This window comes from Hippopotamus amphibius, chromosome 10 (genome assembly GCF_030028045.1).
Source record: "Hippopotamus amphibius kiboko isolate mHipAmp2 chromosome 10, mHipAmp2.hap2, whole genome shotgun sequence".
Classification (NCBI taxonomy): Eukaryota; Metazoa; Chordata; class Mammalia; order Artiodactyla; family Hippopotamidae; genus Hippopotamus; species Hippopotamus amphibius.
In genome coordinates this window covers 49,032,041-49,056,563 of record NC_080195.1, presented here as the reverse complement: position 1 = coordinate 49,056,563, position 24,523 = coordinate 49,032,041, and the positions used below count along the sequence as shown (strand labels likewise).

General features: G+C 39.6%; 1 protein-coding gene across 3 annotated transcripts in view; it reads right to left on the bottom strand.

Annotated features, from left to right (window-relative positions):
* Positions 1-24,523, bottom strand: part of HACD2 (3-hydroxyacyl-CoA dehydratase 2) — a 92,483-nt gene that overhangs the window by 16,410 nt on the left and 51,550 nt on the right. For all 3 annotated transcript variants that reach the window (XM_057696890.1, XM_057696893.1, XM_057696891.1), the window contains exon 4: positions 13,264-13,352. In XM_057696890.1, coding sequence (XP_057552873.1) covers positions 13,264-13,352 — 89 coding nt within the window. The remainder of the gene's footprint in view (positions 1-13,263; positions 13,353-24,523) is intronic.

Sequence of the window (24,523 nt, the reverse complement as noted above, 5' to 3'; positions counted from 1 at the left end):
AGGCCTGTACTCTTTTAAAACTGTCAAGGACATGAGAGACAGAGCAGGACTTCTTCGTCTTAGACTGAGGGGTCTGAAGAGACCTGACGACTCAATGTATACACAACAACAGCCATGTTTCGCCTTGCCCTGTGTATCCTGGTGCTCAGCACAATACCTGGAGCATAGAAGACACTTTGTAAATATCTGCCATCCAGAAAGGAAAAAAAAGGACACTGTTTAGACAGTTAGTGAAATCTGAGTGTAGCACTGTATCAGTTTTGGATTCCAGATTGGAGCTTTGCATGCACATGATGTAGGAGAGTGTCTGAAACAGGTACTTCAGTATTTAGGGGCAACAGGACATCATGTACGGCTTGCTCTCAAGGTTCAGAGAAAAACAAATGATAACGGGTATATAAATACAGAGGAGTAGCTGATGGAACAAATGTAGTAAAATGTCAATAGTCAGGGAATCTGAATGAAGGAAACATAAGAGTTCTTTGTACTATTCTAGTTCAAATTTTCTGTAAATTTGAAAGTATTTCGAAAGAAATTATTTTAAAATACCACCTGAGTACTAAGCAACCACTTTGGGGACATAATTAGAAGCAAACAATATCATCTGCTTTCTATAAATTGCTTTTGATATGAAACCTCTGAATCTGCTGGAAGCGGGCTACATGACCATAAAAGAAGATATAAGAACACTTATAACAAAAACTATCAATAAGAGCACACTTGAGAAGGTTTAATGCTGACCCTAAATCCATATCCGCATCACTATCGTCTTACACTGTAAGTACCCCCAGGGCAGGTCCAAAAACTCGCTTTGAAAAGGGGCTAGCTTACTTAAAAGGCAAAATCACATTTTCAATAAATGCTTTAGATTAGGATAATAATGATGACTCCCATCAGCAGGGCTAATTATTCCTGAAGTACGGTAAAAGTCATTACGTGTAAATTTTCACCCACTAACTGCGAAACTATTTTAATAAGTATAAAAGAATCCATTCCTATGTGAACAGTCAATTGTATCTGTTTTAAAAGTCTCTGCTTCAGGACATAGAAAGAAGTCAACACAGTTGCACAGAAATTTGTCACTAAAAATTTGGGAAGAGATTAGGTTACATTATAGCTAATATGTAGCTAACATTTATTTAGCACCTACTAAGTGCCAGGCACTGTTCTAAATGCTTTATATGCACTGCATATACACACTGCATCCCTAAGACCACCACATGAGGAGGAACAACAGGGCCTGGGACACTGGAGCAGCTCCCTTGAGCGCTGAAACAGCTGGGCAGCCGAAGCATGGCTTGTGGTGCCGGCACCCTGTCTTTCCTGCCTTGTCCGTTATCCCACTCTACAGCACTGCTTGATTCTGCTTCTCAGCAAGCCCTGTGCGGGCAGCACCTGTCATCTCTTCTTTCCATGCATCCTAGTGCTTAGCACAATACTGGAGCAGAGAAGGTACTGAGTAAGTATTTGCTGACCCATCTGCAGCCTGGCCTGCATGTTCTCCGCCTCGGCTGGAACAACCCTGGGTGGGGAGGGCAGCTCCCCAGGGAGAGTGAGGCCACAGGGCTGCTGCCTGGACGGTGACGTCAGCAGAAGGTTTGGGCTGGGACACAGGACAATTCTGATGACAATGCTGGTTCTTTCCATAACTTGCTGAAGCTTTTTTGAACAAAAATGTAACTCAGTTATCTACTTAAAAAGAACGTCATCCTTGATTAGAAATTGAAATGTAATAAATATTGACACGTGGTGGTTTAAAAAAAAGATGTCTGGACTAGCATTAGTCTTTTCCCATGGCAATTTCCTGTGTAAAGTGTCCTTCACGTTTTAGTGTTCTTTAAAAATCCTACAGCTGATTCACTTTGTTGTACAGCAAAAACTGGCACAACAGTGTAAAGCAATTATATTCCAATAAAGAGCTTAAAAAAAAAAATCCATGAAAGGATACATGGTAAACAAACCAGAAAATAATATTGCTTTTCTATTCTATGGCAAATGTGAGTTATATTAATATTCTTCCCCTTTAAATGAGAAAACAAATGTGCATCTACATAGATTTTTCTTAACCTGCAATGATTTCCATTATAACACAATAACTAAGGGCTAATTTTTGATATGGATGACGGCCTAGTTAAATGCTTTGGCCTATGAAAATAAGTCTTGGTCAGGAAATTAACTTCTGAACATGCAATGAGAAAAATGTATAAGCATGCAGTCAGCAAGCAATGCACAACCAATTTTGTATTTATGACAAAGTCAGATATGCAGGTCCGAATGCTAACATGTTCCCATTAGTCCAACTTTAATGCTACTTATCTGCTCAGCCCATTTCCCGGGAAACATGAAGGAAGAGGGGCAGGTGCCTACAACTAGCCTCTTCTCCAATCACTGCAACTCTTGAATCAAACAGACCTCCAGGCTTCCAGGCTGCATGTCCTTATCCTCTCCCAGCCTCAGCTTCTGCATATGGAAACTGAGGTACTATCTGCCTTCGCATGGTTCACAGGAGGTTAGAAAAACCTATCAAGTGCTTCGTAAAATGTTAGCCATTTAATATATAGCAGTTATTATTATTATTCCATGAAAGAAAGATTCAGTTCAACAAATACTTATTAAGTTTCTACTACCTGTGCTAGCCACTGCTGGGACCCATACAGCCTGCTGGCTGCCTCTTAGGCTTAATTACCAAGATAACACTTTGTTTCGTTGTTGTTTTGCTTTTTGTGGTTTAAGTGTTAAAGGCATTGGCTGTACCAGCTCTGGGATGTCTAAGGATCTCCCCAGCTGCTAGCCTTTCCCAATGCTCTTCCTGAGTTCTGTTTGATTTTCTCACCTCCAAAGAGCATGTTATTAACTGAAAAGTTTTCATGCAACTATTTCCTTCAACCAAACTCAAGCACGAGGACCGCCTCAGAATGGGGTCATAATTAGTCCCACCTTGATCATATACATTCAATACAGTCTAAGTATTCTATGAAGCAACAGTCCTTTAACTATAGCAAGACAGCCTGAAAACAATACTCCCAGCAGGAGGTTACTGTGGCTGCATGGGGAGAGCTGGGGGATGCCACCCTCCGTCTGCCCCCCGACCTCTAACTGCTTCATTCCCGTGTGCCCACCCGGCATTCTAGAGGGGACAGGCCTGATCGCTGTCAGAGATGTAACTGACATGATCAAAAGAACATGAAATTGGCAATATACACTGTGAAATGTCACGGTTCTTTAGTTCTATGAGGGTTTAAGAATTGCAAAAATGTCAGTAAGACAGAAAATAAAAACAAAGGCCCCAATAAAAACAAAACAAACAAAAAACCAAAACAACAAAAAACCCCACCAAAGGCTATGAATACCATCTCCTGGAGCATAAATATTAAAACAATGGCCCATGATCCTGGTCCACAGATATTCTGTTTGAGTTTGCACAGTGCTTTAAAAAATATTTGAGCCAGTTTTTTAAGTTACAGATTTTTAAAAAAATATGAAACCTCTATTTCTGCTTTTTCTTAAAAAAGTGACTGCATAACACTCGATGGATTTGCCTGCCAATCACTAGCTGAGGTGAGCACTGCCTTTCTTCTGAGATGACATACACCCTTTAGTAATCATATTCTCCTTGAACTTTCTTTTAACACCCACCTGTGGGACAGACATCTGGTGTCAGCTGATAAGCTCTGCTACAGATGGCAAAGTGCTACACAAATGTAATATGAGTATCTGAAAAACTCTAACATTTTAAAAACTATCAAGGAGCGTATAAAAACTTGGTTAATTTGATTATCAAGTTTTTGGTTATCCTGGTAATTTTTTTGCCAGAGCAAAATATAGTAAAGGGGAGAAGATGACAAACCTCATCCTGTTAAAAACAAACAATTATGGCGGCAATTTAAAGACAAGTTAAAAGTCTTTAATGCATCAAGCCTAGTAATTAGCCCTCTCCCTCCCTTCCAAATGCAAGCATACCTTCAGCATGCTTCCACACACATCCACACATGTATATCAAGTCACGTCTTACAAATTCCCGAAGCGCACCAGGGTTTCACTTCCGACTTGAAAAGGGTCCTCTCTCTGGAAAATGCAGACGACTTAGTAATGCACTTTATTTTATCCGTGATGCATCACAGCTTTTAATGAGAGCTTCCTGATTATACACGGTTTCTTGATATGGACAGGTAAAAAAGGTTATTGAACCTTCTTCCCGGAAGCTATGGAAATACACTTCACATATATTTCATGGAAGCAGGGGGATAGAGATGATTTCTTCAGGTTCCCGTCATCTTCAAGATTCTCACTGCGACCAGTTACCTGCTGCATTCACTGGGCAGGTCAACTGTCAGGAGACTGAACGTAATGGTATTCTTGGCAATTTACGTATTTTTAATTAAACTATCTGGTACTCCATATTCATGCTGAAAATACAGTTATATTAAAAAAGCTACAGTATATGTAAAGGATGATTTGGCAAAGGAGCAGATAATTTAAGAGAGTTCCTCCTCCTACATATTAAAAGTTTTCAAATGACTATTAATCAATGCTTTAAAAATGCCACTCATTGCACCGTGGAGCACACCTGTGTAAAAGCAGTTTAGAGCGAGTAATTTGTAACTTTCCCTGACTTTGCTGACATATTTCAGCAATGCTCATGATGCATGCCAGTCACCTCACTTTCACAGTGAGAAATGAGAGTCGGCGCTCCCTGGGATAACAATGTCGACTACATTTCTATGGTATCTTTGAACTCGAACGGAGAGAAAAGGCCCGTGGAACGGTTTTCAACAAAGGCAAACGTGGGACATGTTATCATGCTGAATCCACTGCAGAGGCCAATCTGAAAGATGGGGCTTGTGTGGCCTCCTGCCCCACCAGTTAATCAACTGCTACGTCTGCAACAGCTGAGTATATCACCCACACTATTTCCCACACCTGCAATTAGGATTTTTATAGCAATTTAATCTAGAGCACTAAAAAAAAAATCCCCGGATTTAAAGAACACAGCATACCAAGTATACCATGTAAATTTCCTTTGGCTACTTGTTTTTGTTTTCTTTTGTTTTGAATCATACAGTCATGCACATGAGATAAAATATATGGGACCTAACTGACTGAACTAAAGAGAATGGTAAATAATATTACACTTAACAATCACAGCTACACTGTCCAATACAGTAAACTCCACGCACATGTGGCTACTTAAAATTAAATTACATTAGAATTCAGTTCCTCAGTCACTCCAACTTCATTTCAAGGGTTCAATATGTGTTCACATACAACAAGCAGCTACTATTATCGAACAGCACGGACACAGAACACTTCTGCCATTACCAAGAGTTCCTTCGTACAGTCTTGGGATGGAGGAAATATCCAAAAGAAAAATGTTGGTAACCAACGTGTTTCTATCACTATACGGGATCAATAAGTTACCTTTTTTGGCTTGAAATAAACATCTGAATTCACTTCACTTTCAAACCATAGATGAAAGCTGGTTTGAGTGTCAGAATTCAGTTACTGGTAACTCTCCAGTGACAGTACAACTTGGCAGCACAGTTCTATGACACAGGCTTACTTCCCTGGGTTATGCTTCAACTCAAGCTCAGGACATACAACCAAAGCTGAAACCACGCAGGCTCCCAGCCTGTAAATCTCATCTCAGGTGCTTCTTTGGGAAACTACTATTTTACACCCAAGGTAACATTTTTTTTTCTCTCTTGTCACTCATTCCTTTTCCACGAGTTTCCTACTGCCAGAAGTCAAACATTTTTGTTAGTCTTAGGACTCCAAGTATCCAGATTTAGCTCTAAACAGGCTTCTTACTATTTGTAAGTAGCAGCAGTTTTATTAAGATACTACCCAATAACATGAAAATGTCTTATGCTTGAAGAGGATGCATTCCAACAATAAGCTTCTTTGTCAGAAATTTCATTATCAAAAACAGAAGGAAAGGAGGAGACACCACTGACACATCCAAAACATCAATCAAATGGGGGAGAGGGGTTCCAGAGTAATATTTTAAAAGGCTAAGTGAAATGTAAATGCACTGGGAAACCCAAGATCTGGAAGTTCTGGGGCAGAGGGAAAGAAGAAGCCAATAGTGCTCAGGTCTGAAAGGCCTGGCCACCTGCGGGACAGACTGCACTGGGCAGGCTGGGGCAGGCCTGGCTTTGGGTCCCAGAGAAACCTCGTAACAGTGGGACACTTCCTTTTGCAGCTGACAGGTCAGGCCTTGGCCCTGCCTGCCCTGCGTGACATTCCCCCGAATGAAGATAACTGTGCAGTCTTCCAGGGAGTCTGTCTGTGTCACTGCTCCCTCTCATGCCAGAATTGAGAAATGGGAATGGAGGATGTCAGATTTAGCCCTTGGGGTAAGAGAGCAAGAGAAAAGGTCCTGAGAAACTTCAAGTGTGAGGGCGTTTGTGGGGACACAGGGTCAGTAACGGAGGAGGGTGCAGTGGGGGAGAGCCCAGAGGAGAAAGAGATTAACATTAAACACCAATGACACTGATTTCCTGATGTTGTTGAGCCTGGAACCTATTCAAGTATTCACTGACAAAGGGGGCTATGTTCTTGTAGGATGTAGTGGTAACGCTGGCTTGCATGGTTTAAGATGTTTTATTTTAAACATAACTGACTTAATTACCAAAGAACAGAGTATAACACATTTTGAACAAAGGAATTCCACTGGAGTTTTCCAACGGCTACAAAAGAACTAAGACAACGGGAGAAAGATGCAACATGGGATGTCTTAAGTGAACCTACGCTGAACCCAAAAGGATGTAAATATTCTGCAATATTGTGAAACACAATTTTTATACACAGTTCAAGAAAATGTTGGAAAGGGACAGAAAAATACTGAGAGAAAAACAGACACCCTGATTTTGCCAAAATCACCTACGCTAAATATATGCAATGTCAACGTGAACCATCCAGCCTTGAGAAAAGTAACACTATCAAGTGTCCATTATTAACAGATGCGGAAGTGGCATTAAAGTACTGCCACATCTGTCTCGGGGTTGTCTGAAGTCTGACAGTGTCTGATTAAAAATCAAATAATGAGGTTTTCTACCTTTAGGAGAGGTGCTAATTTTAAAAGTGAAGGTGATGCAAATCCACCTACAGAAATATTCAAAATAGAAAGCAAGGGAGTAGATGCAGTAGGGTGGAGAACTTTACACATTTAGCACTCAAGGGGCCAAAAGATACTGAATATATCCCCATGTCCTTTGCTAACCGAGATGGAACGTCACTATGGAAGGGCCCTGGGCTAGAAGACAGTGGCGTGGCTTCTGGTCCAGGCACAGTCCCTAAGGAGGGACCTACGTGCCCCAGACGCAGCCTACTCAGCTCCTCACCGGGATGAGGATAAGAAGGCGCCCTTCCTGCCTCATCAAAAGGCCATGTTCACGGACAGCCATTACGGACAACAAGGAGCACGTGCAGCCACAGGAAATATGCTAACAAGGGAGCAACCTCAGGAGGTGGCAAGGAGTGCAAGCGTGCCGCGAACCCAGCCGGAGCGCCCAGCAGAGAAAGAAAACCTACAATGCAACGCAACAGGAAACGGAGCGTGGAGTCAGGATACCACCATGCTTCGTCCTTTAGCTTCCACAAGAGTGAAAAAGGAGAGGAAAAGAGGAAGAAAAAGAAAACTGTGCTACATCTATAAAGGAAGCATTCCTTCTGAAGTGAAACTGCTTTATAAGGGGTTTCAGAAGCTGCTCAGCAAAAAACTGCATGCTAGAGCCCTTGATTTCTAAACCCTGCTGCCTTGTTTTCATGTATTCCTCTCAGTGAATCTTCACACACACTTTGTGACATGAGCAGGGCAGATATTAGCATGACCATGTCACTGATGAGAAAAACAAGGCTCAGAAAGTGGAAGTGCTCTGTCCTAAGCCACACGGTAAGTGCTGAAGCCCACACTCACCAACCCCTCATGTAAATTATGGCTGCTGGGCCTCCGTGTTCTAGAATTCTGAGTTTGGCTTACCTAGAAAATAACAAAACTGTCCAAGGAAAGTGACATTTCTTGAGAAAACCCAAGAAGAGAGATGTTTGTGCAGTATTTCCTTGCGTGGAAATGATGTCATAAACGATCTACCTGCTGGCGTTCACCAGGCAACAAGAAGAACATGCCCAAGAGCCCTTCCCTGCAACCCACCCCCCAAACAAATGCTAGTTTAGCTTCTTTAATGCCATGGTTTCAAATCTGCCTCTGCCTTCAAGGTGGGTCCCTTAAGTGTCCTCTTATATGCAGGTGAGCCTCGGCTCTGCAGACACTGGATTTTGGGGAAGGTGCCCGAAACTCCAGTCCCTCCACTTAGCTGGGTGAGGGAACTCCAGGCTTTCATTCTCTAAGAATGAGACTGTGGCTCTCAGATCTGGGACAGAGATGGTGAGATTTGGTTAGGCCTCAAGGAGACTAAACAGAACTGGGAAGTAAAATCAAGAAAAAAGGTCAAGTAAAAATTACAGCACAACATTAGAGCACTTCTCAAACCCTAGAATTCATCAAATTATCCAAGGAACTTAATAGCTGTGATGATTCTCTGTCTCTACTCCCAAAAACCTGCATCAAATGTGGGGTGGGACGTGGAAGATGTATTTTTAAGAAGCTTTCTGGGTAATTCTGTTCCAAATAGTCCATAAACCCAAGTATGAAAAATAACCTTGGAACTTCCAAGGAGAAAGACCAATTAATTGGAGGGATCTATCTGGGTGCCCTGAAATGAGTGCTAAAAGTAGAGAAGCACACAGGCAAAGCGTTGCAGACAAGCACCCAGGGCCTACCACTGATCTGTATATGTCATGTGTAAACGATCTGACTGGAGAGTCACATCTCAACATGCACATGGTCTGACAGAACTACTGAAGAGGAAAAGTGCTTCTGGGTCTGAGATGGGGGTTTTCAACTCCACATGGGATAGAGAAAGTATGGTTAGCACACAAAAGTAAGGATGTTATTACATCATATTTCTATTGTTACATCACATTTCTAACTGGTGACAGCAAGCTCTGCTGCAGTGGGAAGGCTTTTAATTCAGAAGTCTGCTTTCAACTCTGCCATTTGACAGACAGTCATTTGTCTCGTTAGCTTCTAAACTTTAAATGTAGACTACAACCTACCTCAAGAGACACTTGTCAAGAGTGAATAATTATATTTTAATTTATAATATTTATAATACATTTATAATATAATTTATAACATTATATAAATTATATATAATTATATAAAATAATATATAGATAATATATAATAGATAATATAAAACAATATATAATAATTTAGAATATATTTTAATATATTTTAATTAGCCCTCTGTAAACTATAATGCATCAAACAACAAAAATCAGCAACATGGTAAGTAACTGGAGGGTTCTAACTTTCTTAAACCCTGATGACAAGTTTTCTGCAAGCCCTTTGCTGGAAAGTTAGCAAAGCCCAGTGGCACGCCAGAAAGAAGCGGGAAACAGCTGACTGGTGAAATCCGGAGAATTCACAGAACATTCCAGAGGAACGTGGGAAAACATCCTTTTCTCCAACGGTGGCAAAGGGTGAGGAAGAAAGGAGAGACTGCTCAGCACTCCAGGGTATAGCTCCATTTTACACAAATTAGCCCAAGTAAAGTGTCAGAGGTGTTCATTGCCCGTAGGCTAAAGTCACAGTGAGAGCCCAGCAACTTCTTACTCAACTGCCTCCCAAGGCAGTGACCTGGGACTTCTGCTCCAAGAACACTGCGATCTTATGCTAAGAACTCAGGAGAGAATGTGTGGGGGCTTCTCCAAAGAGGGCTGGGCCAGGAAAAGGCTTACCTGAGTGTCCAGGAACCTGGGGCTTGGCTTAGCTACTTTTGGACAAGGAGAAACATGTGTCCCATGGACTTGTCTGTTTCTGAAGAGGGGTCATAGTGAGGGACAGAAGGTGGCATTTCCCACTGCACTTCACTCTGAAAAATGTCAGTCTTGTTTCAGTTCAACGAGGAGACAAAGACACAGAGCCAAACAGAGGGTGAGGGGAACAGTTGCCCACAGCAGCGCGCAGCCCACGGCGGCAGCAGTGGCCAGCCTGGCCAAGAGGTGGAGAAGCAGCCAGCTCAGCTCTGGGGGTCAGGTGGGAAAGCTGGACAGCACACAGGTGAGCTAGAATTTCTGTTCCCTCCTGTGTCCCCCTTTGTCCCCTCCCCGAGCTTGTTGTCTGTTTTATCAGAAGCTTTACCTTGCTTACATAAAAAAATCCCTTTAATAGGAAGGAAGTGGGAAGGTTATTTGCTATGTTAGGTCAAGAAAAAGCTTTCGAGCATAGACACATTTTTTCTTTAGTATCCTGCTCATCAAGGTGTCCTGCTAGTGGTTCTGGATCCTTATATACCATAAAAGAAAATCACCTGATCACCTTTTAGTTCTATGATACACCTGGCAACATTTATGTGACTGGCATTCCATGCAGTAGAGAATTAAAATGACAAGGAAGGATGCATGTCCTATAGGGCCTCTTAAAAGGAAATATACTTCAAATATGAAAAATGTAGTATCTAGTCTTAGAAGGTACACAGGTTATACCTTGGTGCATCACGTACAATTACAGAAAACACAGGGAATGAGCACGGAGAATGTAAGCAGGCCAGAGGATGTGGAACGAGAGCCCAAATCCAAATGTAATGTTATGAAAATGAAGAATCTGTGTCCACTTAAGAGGAAATATGATGTAAAAAGAAACTGAGAATGAAAGCAGAGTGCTGTGAAAAGAATTTGCATATTACTATGAGAAAGTGAGATATATTTTACTAAGCAGTTATTTATGAGGTCAATTTCCCTATGCATTAGCTGTGTGGTTCCCACCATCAAAATAAATAAATCTGAACATAAGGAAAATAAAGATATTTTAAAGATGTTTCAGCAAACCGGAAAATGGCAGTTTAACAGGGAAGCCATATGTAATGCTGTATAGAACAAACTGAATTATAGCTCACATGAAACTGTGGCAGGAAAAATAGCCTTTGGCCAAGAGAAGTGGGGGAGGAACAGGTGACAGAGAGCAGGCTGGCCTCTGAGACGCCACGGCAGCAGGCTTCCAAGTGAGCTATGAGCAGCCTGGGGTGGGCCAGGAGGGAATCTGCTTCCACAAACAAAACCACCAATGGGTTCTTCTCAGAGGAAAGGGGAATGAGGAGAAAAGAAGTGTGAGCGTGCAACAGCAGAAACCATGAATCCTCTCTACATGACAAAGAAGTGAGTCAATTAATCAACAGGGTATATGTGAAAAAAAGAGGACTCAAGAGGTGGAAGAAAGACAATAAAATTTACTACATTCCTAAGAAAATGATATGTTAACAATAGTAGCAACTGGGTAAGTTTGGTTGCAGAGAAACAATTTCGAATATGCAAATATAACAAGCATATAACTTAAATTACCGTAAGGCTCAAATATGACACTACATGTAAAACCATCTGTTCAATGCCAAGTCTGCGCATCTCTCAGGCAGGTGGTTACCGAGGGCAATGGCCAAGTCCACATACCTGTAAGCCACAGAGACATTTAATGGCTTTTTAAGACAAGCTGTCTTACTGCTCTGCCCAGGAAATCCTGGAAAATGCTGGTAAGTAACAGCAATATGGTTACCATTGCTTAACTTGAATTGTAAGCATTTTTGATTTACCTGCCCACCTCCTTTGCCAGAAGTACTAAGGAGCAGAGGAGTGGTCACTGCAGCAGAGCAGAGGAGCAGAGGCCATGAAGAATCTGTCAGCTGGAGCACCAGCTCCTGGACACCTGGTATCTGACACCACTGGCAAACTGACTAAACGCTCCATAGTTGACAACAGTCCATCTTCACGTACCTAACATCTAATTGTTGAAAGTACACAATTACCTGGTTAAGAATATAAACGAGTTACTATTAGGAAGAAAGTTCAGGTCACTTAAGACTACTGGGAAATTAAAAATATGAGTTGCTGGTTAAAACAGAAAGGAAAGAGAGGATACACAAAAGTAAAGGAGGACGAAATACAGGTTAAAAATGATTTATAGAAACGACTTTAAAAGCAGTGAAGAGAGTAACTTTTCCTTACTCCAGAAATAATTGAGAATGAATACAAGGGGCAATATGCTACATTAGGACTTATGTGCCTGTTTTTGATTTTTTTTTTTTTTTTTAAGAAATGTGACCACTCTAAAAAGTGATCACGTAAAAGTCTGAGACTGTTTTACATTCTTCCTACGTAGAAAGTGTAGACAGACATCTTCAAGGAGTGAAAGAGCTTAAAAGAAAAAGTCTGTGGATCTATAACAAAAACAATAAGTCAATTTTGGTTAAAAACTCATTAACTATGTGCATGTTTCTGTATGTATATCACATGCCAGTAAAAAGGTTTAAAAAATCCTTAGTTAAAATACAAATGAAACTGTGTAAATAAATCCTGAAAAACAAAATGTTTTGATAGGGATTGGAGAGTAACAGAAGACAAAGAAAACACCAGAATAATGCTGATGGATTAGTGCATTTCATGAGGCAAAAGAACCCAACGCTAGTGATAAGTTACCTGGGCTGGAAAACTGAAAACTGAGTATTCCTGTGGCTACAGGCACTCGACCTCACAGTGACTTAGCAAGTAAAAACTGACTTTTAAAAAGCAAAAACATACTGGAAAACAACTCCCTCCCCCGATACCAGAAAACTGAAAGCTTCATTGTGGATTTACACCCATGGTGACGATGGCTTTCTCCCTCCAGTTCTTACAAGAAGCACCCCTGGGCCTACCTGGGTATCTACCACCCCAGACCCCCAGGAGAGCACTCACCTCTCAGAAGACTCAGCACACTTGGGAGTTTCATTAATCCTGGTGGGGTGGGTGGAACAAGTTTGTGTCTCCTGGTCCTACAAAGTTTTGGACTGTTCTGGGAATGAATTAATGTCCCTCACTTCCCCAACGGTCCCACTACAAGGATGAAGATGTCCAGAGTTTATGGTGTTGGAGCAAGACAGTCGCCAGAAAAATATAACTGTGGTGCAGACCACATCTACACCAGCCAAAGCTCCAAGGGATCTGCGATTTCAGGACTTTGTGTAATCAATCTTCTCTTTACAACACTACATATTTGGGGTGTGTTTCCCACTAGTAACCCAATTCCTATAGTACAAGTGAATTTTATCTGGGCTATTGTGATATGACCTGGGGTTTCATCTTCAGCCATAACACACATGTGAGAAAGAAAAGTTGACTAACGTTTGTTAATTCTGATGGTATTTTATTTTTGTCTATTGAAACGCTTACCTCTTTGACGCTATGCGTTACTGCCCATATTAGAAAAACTCTTGACATCACCTGGAAAGAAGTCAGGACAACAGAAGATGGAACAATTCCTGAAAGAAATTTTAGGATGGGTAAATAAATGTACTAAGTTTCAAAATGTAACAGATTTTCTAAAACACCCAAATTTTAAGCAGCTGAAACTTATCTACATTGCTATATAGACTATGTTTTTCAACGTAGTCAATATTAAAACTTCTTTCCTCCCTCAAAACAATACTGTTAATGGCAATTGCAAACCATGGAGTCTAGGCACCTTTCATAGGTCTTTCAAAACCACTGACAAAGCACAATATTTTTAACACTTACATGGGTAGAGAAAATAAAGCCACTGCTTAATCTTTAAAATTAGACATTGAAAGCTCATTTTATAATATGCATTTCAAAAATGAACAGGCAACTATGGAAAGAAAATCAACCGTATTTGTGTCAATGGAATATTGGAAGCTCCTGGATATCAGACTTGATATGATACACTATCTTATGATTAAGCTGGCATCTTTTATAACCCACCTGAAGATTTTGCCAACAAGTGGACAAAATCAAAGTTTATATACCATTTCTTCTCACCTTATTCATTACAGTAAGTATTGGTACAATATCTTCCCAATGTCCTCAAGTTACAACACTGGAATCATGTTTAGTTATTTTAGATGGTCAGCAAGTTCTGCTAACTACTTATCTTTGGCTTCTCCCTTCAAGTCCTACAACCACAGTCTAGAGACCAGCCACCACCACCATATAAAATTCTTCCCTCCCTTATTTCATCTTAAACCCAGCAATAAGTCATTATCTGAAAACATTCTCTTTTCTTTTAAACTTTACACTGGCAAGGAGCCGCTACAAAAATAAAATCTGGAAGCAGAATTATGGGTATGCAGTCCAGGAACCCCCCCACCCCCCCACCATTTCTCTCTGGTCTTACTGCTACCAGCAACTAGACTTACCAACTTCCTGGCCCTGTCAACTTGCACGTGGGCAACCCCACACCTGCCAAGAACCCCTCATCACGGGTTATAAATTCTTCTTCCACTTTAAAACTAACCTCATCTTCAATACATTCAGTGGACTATCCCTGATCAATTTTCATTCTTTCAAGCCCTCTAAAATACACTCAGACTTCTAGACATTTATATAGTTGGACAAACTACAACTTGCCAAAAGACCACGTGCAAATCATATAAAACTCTATTGATCTGGCTATGAAAGAAAATTGTATCTCATTAAGAAAAAAGAGACGCTGTATCCTATTACAAGGAGTTTTAAAGAAGATTTGGGCTCTGAATAGATATGGTTTGGTTCTCAAAAGCAAGTAAGATAGACACGTCAAGTACAATGCCTGGCGTGTAAAGATGTTCAATAAACCTTTGTAGAATGAATAAAAGAAAAATGTAAATGTATGGACATATAAATCAATGGAATAGAATTGAGAGTCCAGAAATAAACCCTCACATTTACAGTCACTTGATTCTCAACAAGGGTGCCAAGACAAGTCAATGGAAAAATATTTGTCTTTTCAACAGATGGTACTGGGACAACTGGATATATCCACATGCTAAAGAATGAAGCTGGGACACTTTCTTATACAAAAAATTACTCAGGATGGATCAAAGACCTAAATGTAAGAGGTAAAATTATAAAGCTCTTGGAAGAAAACATAGATGTAAACTTTTGTGACCTTGGATTAGGCAATGGTTTATTAGATATGATACCAAAAGCATAAGAAAAAAAATTGGGCTTTATTAAAATTAAAAATTTATGTGCTTCAAAGAACACCGTCAAGAAAGTGAGAAGAAAACCCAGAGATAGGAGAAAATATCTACAAATATATATAATAAGGAACATATATACGAAATATATAAAGAACTCATAATCCAATAATAAAAAAAACCCCAATTTAAAAATGGGCAAAGAATTTCAATAGACATTTTTCCAAAGAAAATAAGCAAATGGTCAATAAGCACATGAAAAGATGCTCGACATCATTAGGGAAATGCAAATTAAAGTCATAATGAGATACATTTCCCGTCCACTAGGATGCCTATCATTAAGAAGACAGATTAAGAAAAGATAATAACAAGTGTCACCAACAGGAGGTGGAGACACTGGAACCCTCATGCATTGCTGATGGGATTAGAAAATGCTGCAGACGCTCTGGAAAACAGTCTGCTTCAAAATGTTAAACACAGGATTACCCTATGACCCAGCAATTCCACTCCTAGGAATATATACACCCAAGAGAAATGAAAACATATGCCCATACAAAAACCAGTACACGAATGTTCGTAGTGGTATTCATATTAGCCAAAAAGTGGAAATGTTAAAAATGTCCATCAACAAATGAATGGATAAATAAAATGTGGCAAAGCCATTCAGTGGGACATTAGAAATAAAATAAATAAAAAGTAATGAAGTAATGATACATGCTACAATATTAATGAACCTTAAAGCATTATGCTGAGTAAAGAAGCCAGTTACAAAAGACCCCATGTTGCATGATTCAATTTACCTGAAATGTCCAGAGTAGGCAAAATTATAGAGACAGAAAGCAGATTAGCGGTAACCTGGGACTAGGCGGTTAGGAAGAAAATGGAGAGTGACTGCCAACAGGTACAGGGTTTCTTTTTCGGGTGATGAAAATGTTCTAAAATTGATTATGGTGATGGTTGCAGAACTCTGTAAATATTGAATTGTACACTCTAAAGGAATGAATTGAATGATATGTGAATAAAACTTCTATTTAAAAAAGTATGAATGAAGTACAGAGCCTGGTGATGTAATATGTAATAGTGCCAAAGAAGCCAATTAGTGAATCAAACATTAAGTGAATATACTTACCAGATCACATTTCAAATACAAAAAACTAAAAGAGATTGACAATCAAAAGTTTTCCTAAATGAGTTTTTAAGTACTTGCCACTTAAGACCACCACTCTTTCTAGCTTCTTTTTATTTTTTAACTCAAAGACCAACTCATCACATAAAACTATGATTTTTTTTTTCCTTTTATTTCTGCTCTTTCTTCTTTTACCATTGAAACAATGGCCTAGACTGCTAATGGTTTGAGCAGTGCTACAGGGTTGCTGCTATATTTGGGTGAGGATCCGAACCTCAGATTTCCAAGTTCAAAAATCTAATTTTGTGCCACTCATGAGCAAGAACTAGGCTCCTGGAAGACTGACTCATTAGTCAAATCCATAGAAGACTAGTTAACAAACCAAAATGTCAATGTATTCACTTGTAATAGAGGCACAGCCTTTGTAATAACCAAATGACTGGGATTTTAGACTCTCATCTAGGGGTGCTTTTTTGTCAAAATCAGAATGCTTTGTAAGTGTGACTTTAAACAGAGGGATCTGGGAGATCTGGAGATGAATATTGCAATTCAGCTATTTACAGCTTTATTAATTATCCCTTCTCTACTTTTATAGGCTCCCTTTTATAAGAAACATGAATATTTATATATGTTTCCCTTTCAAAAGTGCTGAACAAAAATTATCTAATTGTTTTCCTTAAAAATAAATTTTGGTAACCAAAAACAAAGATTTACTTTTCTGGTAAATTTCTCACCAGTCTTTTCTTCTAAGCATATTTTTAAATACAGTTCAATTTCTATTGTTTATACCTTTTGTGGTTTGCTTTTCTCATTTAACATTTTAAGAAATTTTCTATCTTACAACATAGTTTTCAAAATATTTTAACTTGAGTCATAATATTCCTTTGAGTGGAATATATCTGTTTATTTATTCTCCTTCTGTAAGACATTTAAATTGCTCCAATTTCTTGATACTATAAATGAAGTAATGAAGTATTACAAATAACACTTAAAATTTTTTGAGGCTTAGACCCTTTTTTTAAAAAAAAGGATTATTTTCTTGGGACAGTTCTCCCAGAAGTATAACTACTAGGTCAAATGGCATGAATGCCTTTAAAGCTCTTGAAATGCACCGCCACATTGCTTTCCACAAAGTTTGTATTGGGACTTCCCTGCTGATCCAGTGGTTAAATCCCCACACTTCCAATGCAGGGGGTGTGGGTTCGATCCCTGGTCCAGGTACTGAAATCCCACATGCCGCATGGTGTGGCCAAAAAATAATAATAAAAAAAAAAGCAAAAAGTTCGTATCAATATACACGCCCCCCAGCAGCATACAAGCATGCCTGCTTTAGCACAGCCCCAGCAGTAAATTTAAAATGAGAACACAAAAAGCCAATCGACACTTTCTAATTTGATGCAGATGCGTTTCAGGCTTTCCCTGCAGGTGCTTCTGCATTCCCTACCCAGAGAATCTGCCTAGTTAGGCACCTGAATTTTTTTCAAGTGACGCCATCCACACCAACTCTCACTTAGTTTCTATAGCATATGAACCTACCTCAACCAGTTACCCAACATATAGCACTTCTGGCCCTCCCCTGACAGCCCAATCTCAAAATCCCTTCTCTAAAAGATTAGTAAAAAAGCCAATGGGGAGAAGGAGCCCTTTCACAGAGAAGACCATCTGAAGGCCAGGGGCTCTAAGCTTATCCTTGGATTCAAGTCAGACAAACAACAGAGGGCCACACAGGTGAAACATATTACTTTAGCACTGATTAGAACTGACATCGCTGAGCCGGGTTTACTGTTATTATCAGGTGGCTTTCATAAGAACCGGTTAAAAATTATTACCTTATTTGCTGTAGGAATGGTATGCAGTACAGTATCCATCCTATCACTCAGCGTCCCTTACATAAAGCCCCAAGTGGGAAATTTGTTATAGAACTTAACGTTAAGAAGTGTTTACTCCTCTCCTCTCATCATTCCTCTCCAAAAATAAGAGTTATATAACTCAGTTGCCTTTTGCAACCTGGTAATCAGAAAGTTTCAAGCCAAATATGAAGCATACTACATTACTATATTTTGTGTTTAAGTTACCACAAATACTTGTGGAATGAGGAATACAGACAGATAAGACAGACCAGATCCTCTTTCTTCTCTCACCTTCCTGCCATCAATCCCACTGTGTTTACATCTGTTATACCATTACTCTTTATCTGAACACCATGTTCATTAATAGAGCATGTTGAAACGGCCCAAACCACACACTTGTTGATTGCTTCCATTGGCTGTTTCCAAATGACAAAGAGATTCTGCAATCTTATCAGCAAGCTAGTACTAGATCAAAATTCATTCAAAATGATTACCAGGTATCTATTATTTGCTAATTTAATTCAACAAGTATTTCTGGAGTACCTACTCTGCCCCAGGTACTGTTCTTCCTGCTGAGGGTACCACAGAGAAGGAAATGTCCCTGCCCTCATGAACTCTCACTCTCAGGCTGTAACTGATTTGCTTTGGGATAGCTTTTATTTTTAGCACGTTTTCCCTGAAGTTGATGTGAGGCTACTAAACATTTGTAAACAGGAAAATGGCATGACTGCTTCTTGGTTTCAGAAAGATCTCTCTGCCAGCAATGTAAATCTTTGGCAAGGCAGAGTTATAACTTGAGAAATAATTATGAGAATTTATGTTGAAAGGGCGATGAACTTTTTGAAGCAAAACATTGGCAGATAAAAGAAACACAGGCGCTTGTGTGTGTACATGTGGTAAGCAAAAGCTGTATAAAGGGGATCTGGCAATCCGTTTCTTGTTTCTCCAGAACCAGGGTGCTCCGAGGGCTCTGCAAACAGCTGAGCCCTGCAAAGCTGAGTAGCACTAGAAATCCTCCCTGCCTGGTGCAACCCTCACGTGGGCCAGGTTAGTGGGACTGGATGATTGGCTACATGTGACCAAGACCAGGTTGAACGTTAAGAACAGGAAAAGCAATGCAGGCTGGGAGCAAAGTAGGCCGGTGTTCAGACAGAGCCCACTAGCAAGCAAGACAGTGGACACAAAGCTGGTGCCAGAAATTAAACTGAATGATGGAAACTGAAATCAGAATCTCCCTACTGTGGGAAGACATTCTGGAACCTTTTTGAAGCATTGAAAGTGTTGAAGTATGTGGGCCGAGCGATGGGATTCAGAATGTCCTGCTTGAGCAGTGGAGGAGCTGAGGGTGCGGGGCGTGGAGACTAATATCACCCTGTTTGGTCCTGAGGGATGGCTGGTTAGCCAAAGACGGGTAAGATTCCTCAGAGGAGGAACAACCTAAGACAGGCACAGTCGCAGAGGGGCCAACACGGGTGGGGCACAGACCCTTAATCCTTTTGAGAAAGGTCTTCTGCCCCCAGGGCTGTTTTGCTCTCCACCCCCAGCTCAAATCCACACCTGCTCAACTCAGACCCAGGAAGTAAACAAAGATAATTGCCTCAGTCATGTGAGGCCTTTGATTGTTTATGAGTGTAACCTGAGAATGTTAGCCCACGAACTCAATAAAAGCAACCTGGGATAAGTCAGCAGGGCTCTTGATCCGAGAGGTCTTGAGCCCCCCGTCCCACTTTTCTCTTCAGTCTGTGTCTGTGTCTTCTTCAAGCTTGCGGCACCCGTCACTCACCTCGAGTTGCTGAGCTGGTCTCGGCACCCTACCCAAATTCCGGATGTAAAAGTAATAAACATTAAACAGCAACAACAACAATGACCAGCAGCAACCAGAAAGGAATGGGGTGCAAGTTTATGCCGTGTATTTTAAACAGTGCTAGCCAAGAAGGAAGGATTATTGCACGCCTCCTGCTCTGTCCCCATCCCCCAAAGGGGATACTGGTGAATCAACAAAATCACAGGAATGTTCACTAACAGGCTGGATTTGGAGAGAAACACAAATTTCTGACTGGAGTGTGACAGACATGGAGACTGGAAAGTGACGGGGAAGCGACTAGCTGGAAGCCACCTCATCGATGTCTAAGCCTTTCAGACCCCACACAGAGTTGGAAGACTGGTACAAAGTTCCCTATGGGGACAGAACACACTTTCTACAGGACTGAGGAATCCCTGGACGGAGCACTTAAATCTCAGAAGAGAAGGAAGAGCTCACCTGTTTTTAAATAAGTAATTCATTCACACTGTTCAAAACTTTTAAAGTATAAAAAGATACATAGAGAAAAATCTCCCTCCCAATCGCATCCTACTACCACTCAGGTGTCTTTCCTACAGGCAACCAATTAATTCTTTGTCTATCGCTCCAGAGATATATTTTAGGTATACAACAGCAAATATGTAAGTCAATGTATAAAGGCACATTTATACATACTCTTTTTCTAACTGTTTCCATAATGGCAGTCTTTTCTTGTCTTAAAAATATCCTGATGATCTTTCTATATCAATACATGCATACACTGTTTTAATTACTGAGGTTTCATGTTTAATATCTATGTACTCTCCTAAGCCCTACCCCCATACCCTCAGCATATAGAAAAATATATAAATCAGGAAAACCTCCATCCCTGAACTGTAGGTCAGAGGGGAAAACAACTGACTCTTAAATAATGTGGAAATGCAGTCACAGTGGATTCAGTAACATTTATATCAGAGCAAATAAAATGGCTGGACAGGGCTGCTTACCCTTTAGCAGGATGAAAAGGCATGGCAACCATAAGAACATAATGCAAAAAAAAAAAAAAAAAAAAAGATAAAGCACGTACTGATGGCAGGAGGAGAATTCAGATAGATCTGAAGCACAAGAAGGACCTGAGGCACCACTGCTGGCTGTGAAGGAGAGGCCACGTGCCAAGACTGGACAGTAGCATCCAATTGCTGAGAGCAACCCCAGGCCAAAAGCCAGCAAGGAAATTGGGCCTCAGCACTAGGAGCTGAAATCTGCCAACACACCTAGAAGCAGATTTCCCCCTAGAGTCTCCAGGTAAGAACCCAGCCCAGCTGATAGCTTGATTTTGGCTTTGTGAAATTCTAAGCAGAAAACACAGCTGAGCCCACCCAGACTTCTAACCTACAGAACTATGAGCTAAATAAAGAAGTGCTGTTTTAAGCCAGAAAAAAAAAAGAAAAAAAAAAAAAAAAAAAAAAGGCATGCGTTGTATTTAGGGGAAAAGTCAGAGATGAAAGCAACTGGAAGGAATATAATAATTACAAAAGACAAAGACAATCCAACACAAGGATAACTGTTATCCTTAAAGTAGAGAACCCAATATATGGAAGAGAAAACGTATTTAAGGGTATAATCCAAGAAACGAAAGAACTAAATTAGTACTGAAAGAATACATTATATCCCAGAAAACAATGATGGACAGTAAAAGAGTAAAACCAAGAACTTTCTTGGTTACAAAAATAACACTCTGGGACCCAGGAAAAAAGCAAGTTACCTACAAAGTGGCAAGAAAATCAGCCTGGCTTCAGACTTCTCCACTGCAATATTCAGTGTCAAAAGACAGTGAAGCAACACTACAAAGGTCTGAGGGAAAGAAAGTATGTTCAAGAAAATTATACTCAGCCAACACGTCATTCTAGTGTAATGGGATAAGGCAGACATCACTAAATATGAAAGAACTTGCCACATAATGCCTATATGACTGACGCTGAGAAACACATGCTGTCAGAAATTCAGCCAAATAAGATATAACTCAAAATAACGAACTCGGGAATGGAGAAGTCATGGTAAAGGGGCCCACAGGGGGCAACGAATCCATTCACATATAACACTAAGACTAAACAATTACAGTAATTATGGTCACAGAACAGAGTGTAAGTGTCTACAATTTACAATATTAAATTAGTAACATAATTTAAAAATGGGAGTCAGGGAAGAAGAGAATGAAGAAGTGACAGACAATACTAATTTCCTTAACAGAATTGAGATATTGCCTAAAATATAGCTAAATGTAATTATAATCCAAAATTTTCATAATCTGTTAAACTTTAGGGGACCTTTTAGTAAATAATATCTCTCATGGTTAAAGGTTTTATAACATTTATTTTTTATAAACAATAATTTTAATGAAAAATAGCACATACAGCAGAAACTATGTAACGATTCTTCTATCCATCTACTTTTTCTTCCTTATATTAATATATATGTGAAGCGAACACTTTCTGGAATGATGTTTATCTAATATTAATGAAGATTAGCACTATTGGTAGAATTTGGAGTCATTTTTAAACTTTATGTACTTTTTTACACATTGCTTGAACTCATAAAAAACATGTTAAAATTTTAAAATTAATAAAATCATCATTCTTAACAAGAAATTAACCATTTGGCATCAGCAAAAGATAATTCTGAAATTGAACTAATTCCAATCTTAAATATTTTCTCTGAGAGTAAGCTAATCTCAGGCAAACAAAATATTTCTGGCCAAAATGAAGAGAACGGTGGGAGGATGAAATTCAAGGAACAATGGCTTTTTGTTTTTGTTTTATACAGAAGGACTGACAGAAGGGCAATTTTCTTTTCTTTTTTTTTTCCAGAACACAGAAAACTGACCATGCCTCTTGGGCTTGCAGCACCTGACCACGCACTGCAAGCAATTTTCAATATATTTAACATAACCACACTTACTTTATTGAGCTCTGACAAAACAAATTTGTGTTTTATGCTGAAATCAATAGCAAAATTATGGTTATTTATATGATAAGCACTGGATTTGAGATTGGCATTTCAAAAAGATGTACTAAACTATAAGATGGCACCATACTTTGTGTTAAAAGGATAATGTTAGTAAGTGCTTATTTTTATTTTTTTTTTTACTAAATTGAAATAGATATAAAAGGAGAAACATAAGAAATCAGGTACAATGATACTTCATGCATCTAGCATTGGGAAGAACTATGCAGTTAGAATGAAATCTTTTCCCTTTATGTGACAAAACTTTAAATACAGAGGTGCTTCTCAAACTGGGGCATGTATACTCCAATAATGTGCACCAGGGTCCAATCCAGCGACATCTTACTAGCAGCCAACTTACTCAAACTCAACACTGCGGAACTCAACCAAAAGAAAATAAGATACGAGAAATAACTTCATGTGGGCAACTGTACCCAGGATTTCACAGTGTGAATGAGTGCACCAGAATTAGCAGTGGTCTCAGGTCTTCTGGCCATGTTGGTTGTGATTTTCCTGTTCAAAGATAATATAATATTCATCCAATGAAGCCCTAAATGCGAGCCAATTATTTTACCTGGCATTCAAATGAAGGAAGAGTAAACACTTCCAACACGGGAGGAAAAAGTGCCTGTGCTGGACTCACTGAGAGTCAACACTGAGTTGTACTGTGTTGTATGAACAATTTAAGGTATTTTTCATTGAAATGTTCCCTCTACATAAGCAATTCCCCTCGAGGAGACAAAGCCACAGGATATATGTAATGTATCTTCATGGTTCATTAATTTTCCCTGAAATTCTGGGGGGAAATCCATTTTTACATTAAAACATAAAGAAGGGGACTTCAAAACTTTCGTATTTATGGCAAGTTATTTAGTCCTTACTCTCAAACCCCCGGAGAGGAACTATACTCCTCACAGATACTAGGCAAACTTGAGAAAAGCTGGAAAAGCACTATGATACATAAGAAAAATATAAGGTAGGAAATTGAGCTTAGAGAAAATAGGGGTAGGAAAAAATATCTTGAAACCATGGGAGAAGTTAATACCTAAATGGATGTGAAGAAGGCCTGCAAACTTGCTTGGGGCAGTGCACAAACTTGGCTTAGAGCTCCTTTATGACTAACATAACGAGAGAAAACAATTCACATATAACTCAGTGTACGTGAAAAAAAACAGAACCAAGGGGCTCGGTTCTGTGAGCCATATATTGCACTTATATGTTCGATGGCTTTGATTACCGCAGTAGTTTCAAGTTTGCTGGATGTCCTTTATACTTTGTTTTTACTACTTCCTCTGTTTCAGCAGTGTCTGCACCAGCAGCTTAACTGAGGTTCTCCCATAGAAAAAGTAACAATAAATTGGCTTTAAGAGAGGGAAGGAAATGAGCTCCAGAGGGCTTTATCAAATATCCAGAGGCTTTTCATTTGTTTGTTTACTTCTGGGGGTCTCCATTTTTTAACAAAGTTACTGGAAGTCTAATCTCTGACAGAGAGCAAAATATAAACATGAAAAAAAATGACACATTTCCAACCATTCTGAAGATAACAAAAGGGTGACACATTTTGAAAAAGATGAAAACATAAAAATATTAGAAGCCTTTCTCAAAGAGGTCACAACAAGTCAATTATAAGTCATGGAAACTCACCCAAACTTCTCTATTATAGTTAGCATTCCAATAGCCAACTGCCATCCAATTAGTTTTAGTGTTCTTAGAACTGCAGGTGTTTTAGATTAGACTGTTAATTGCAGCCTTGAAA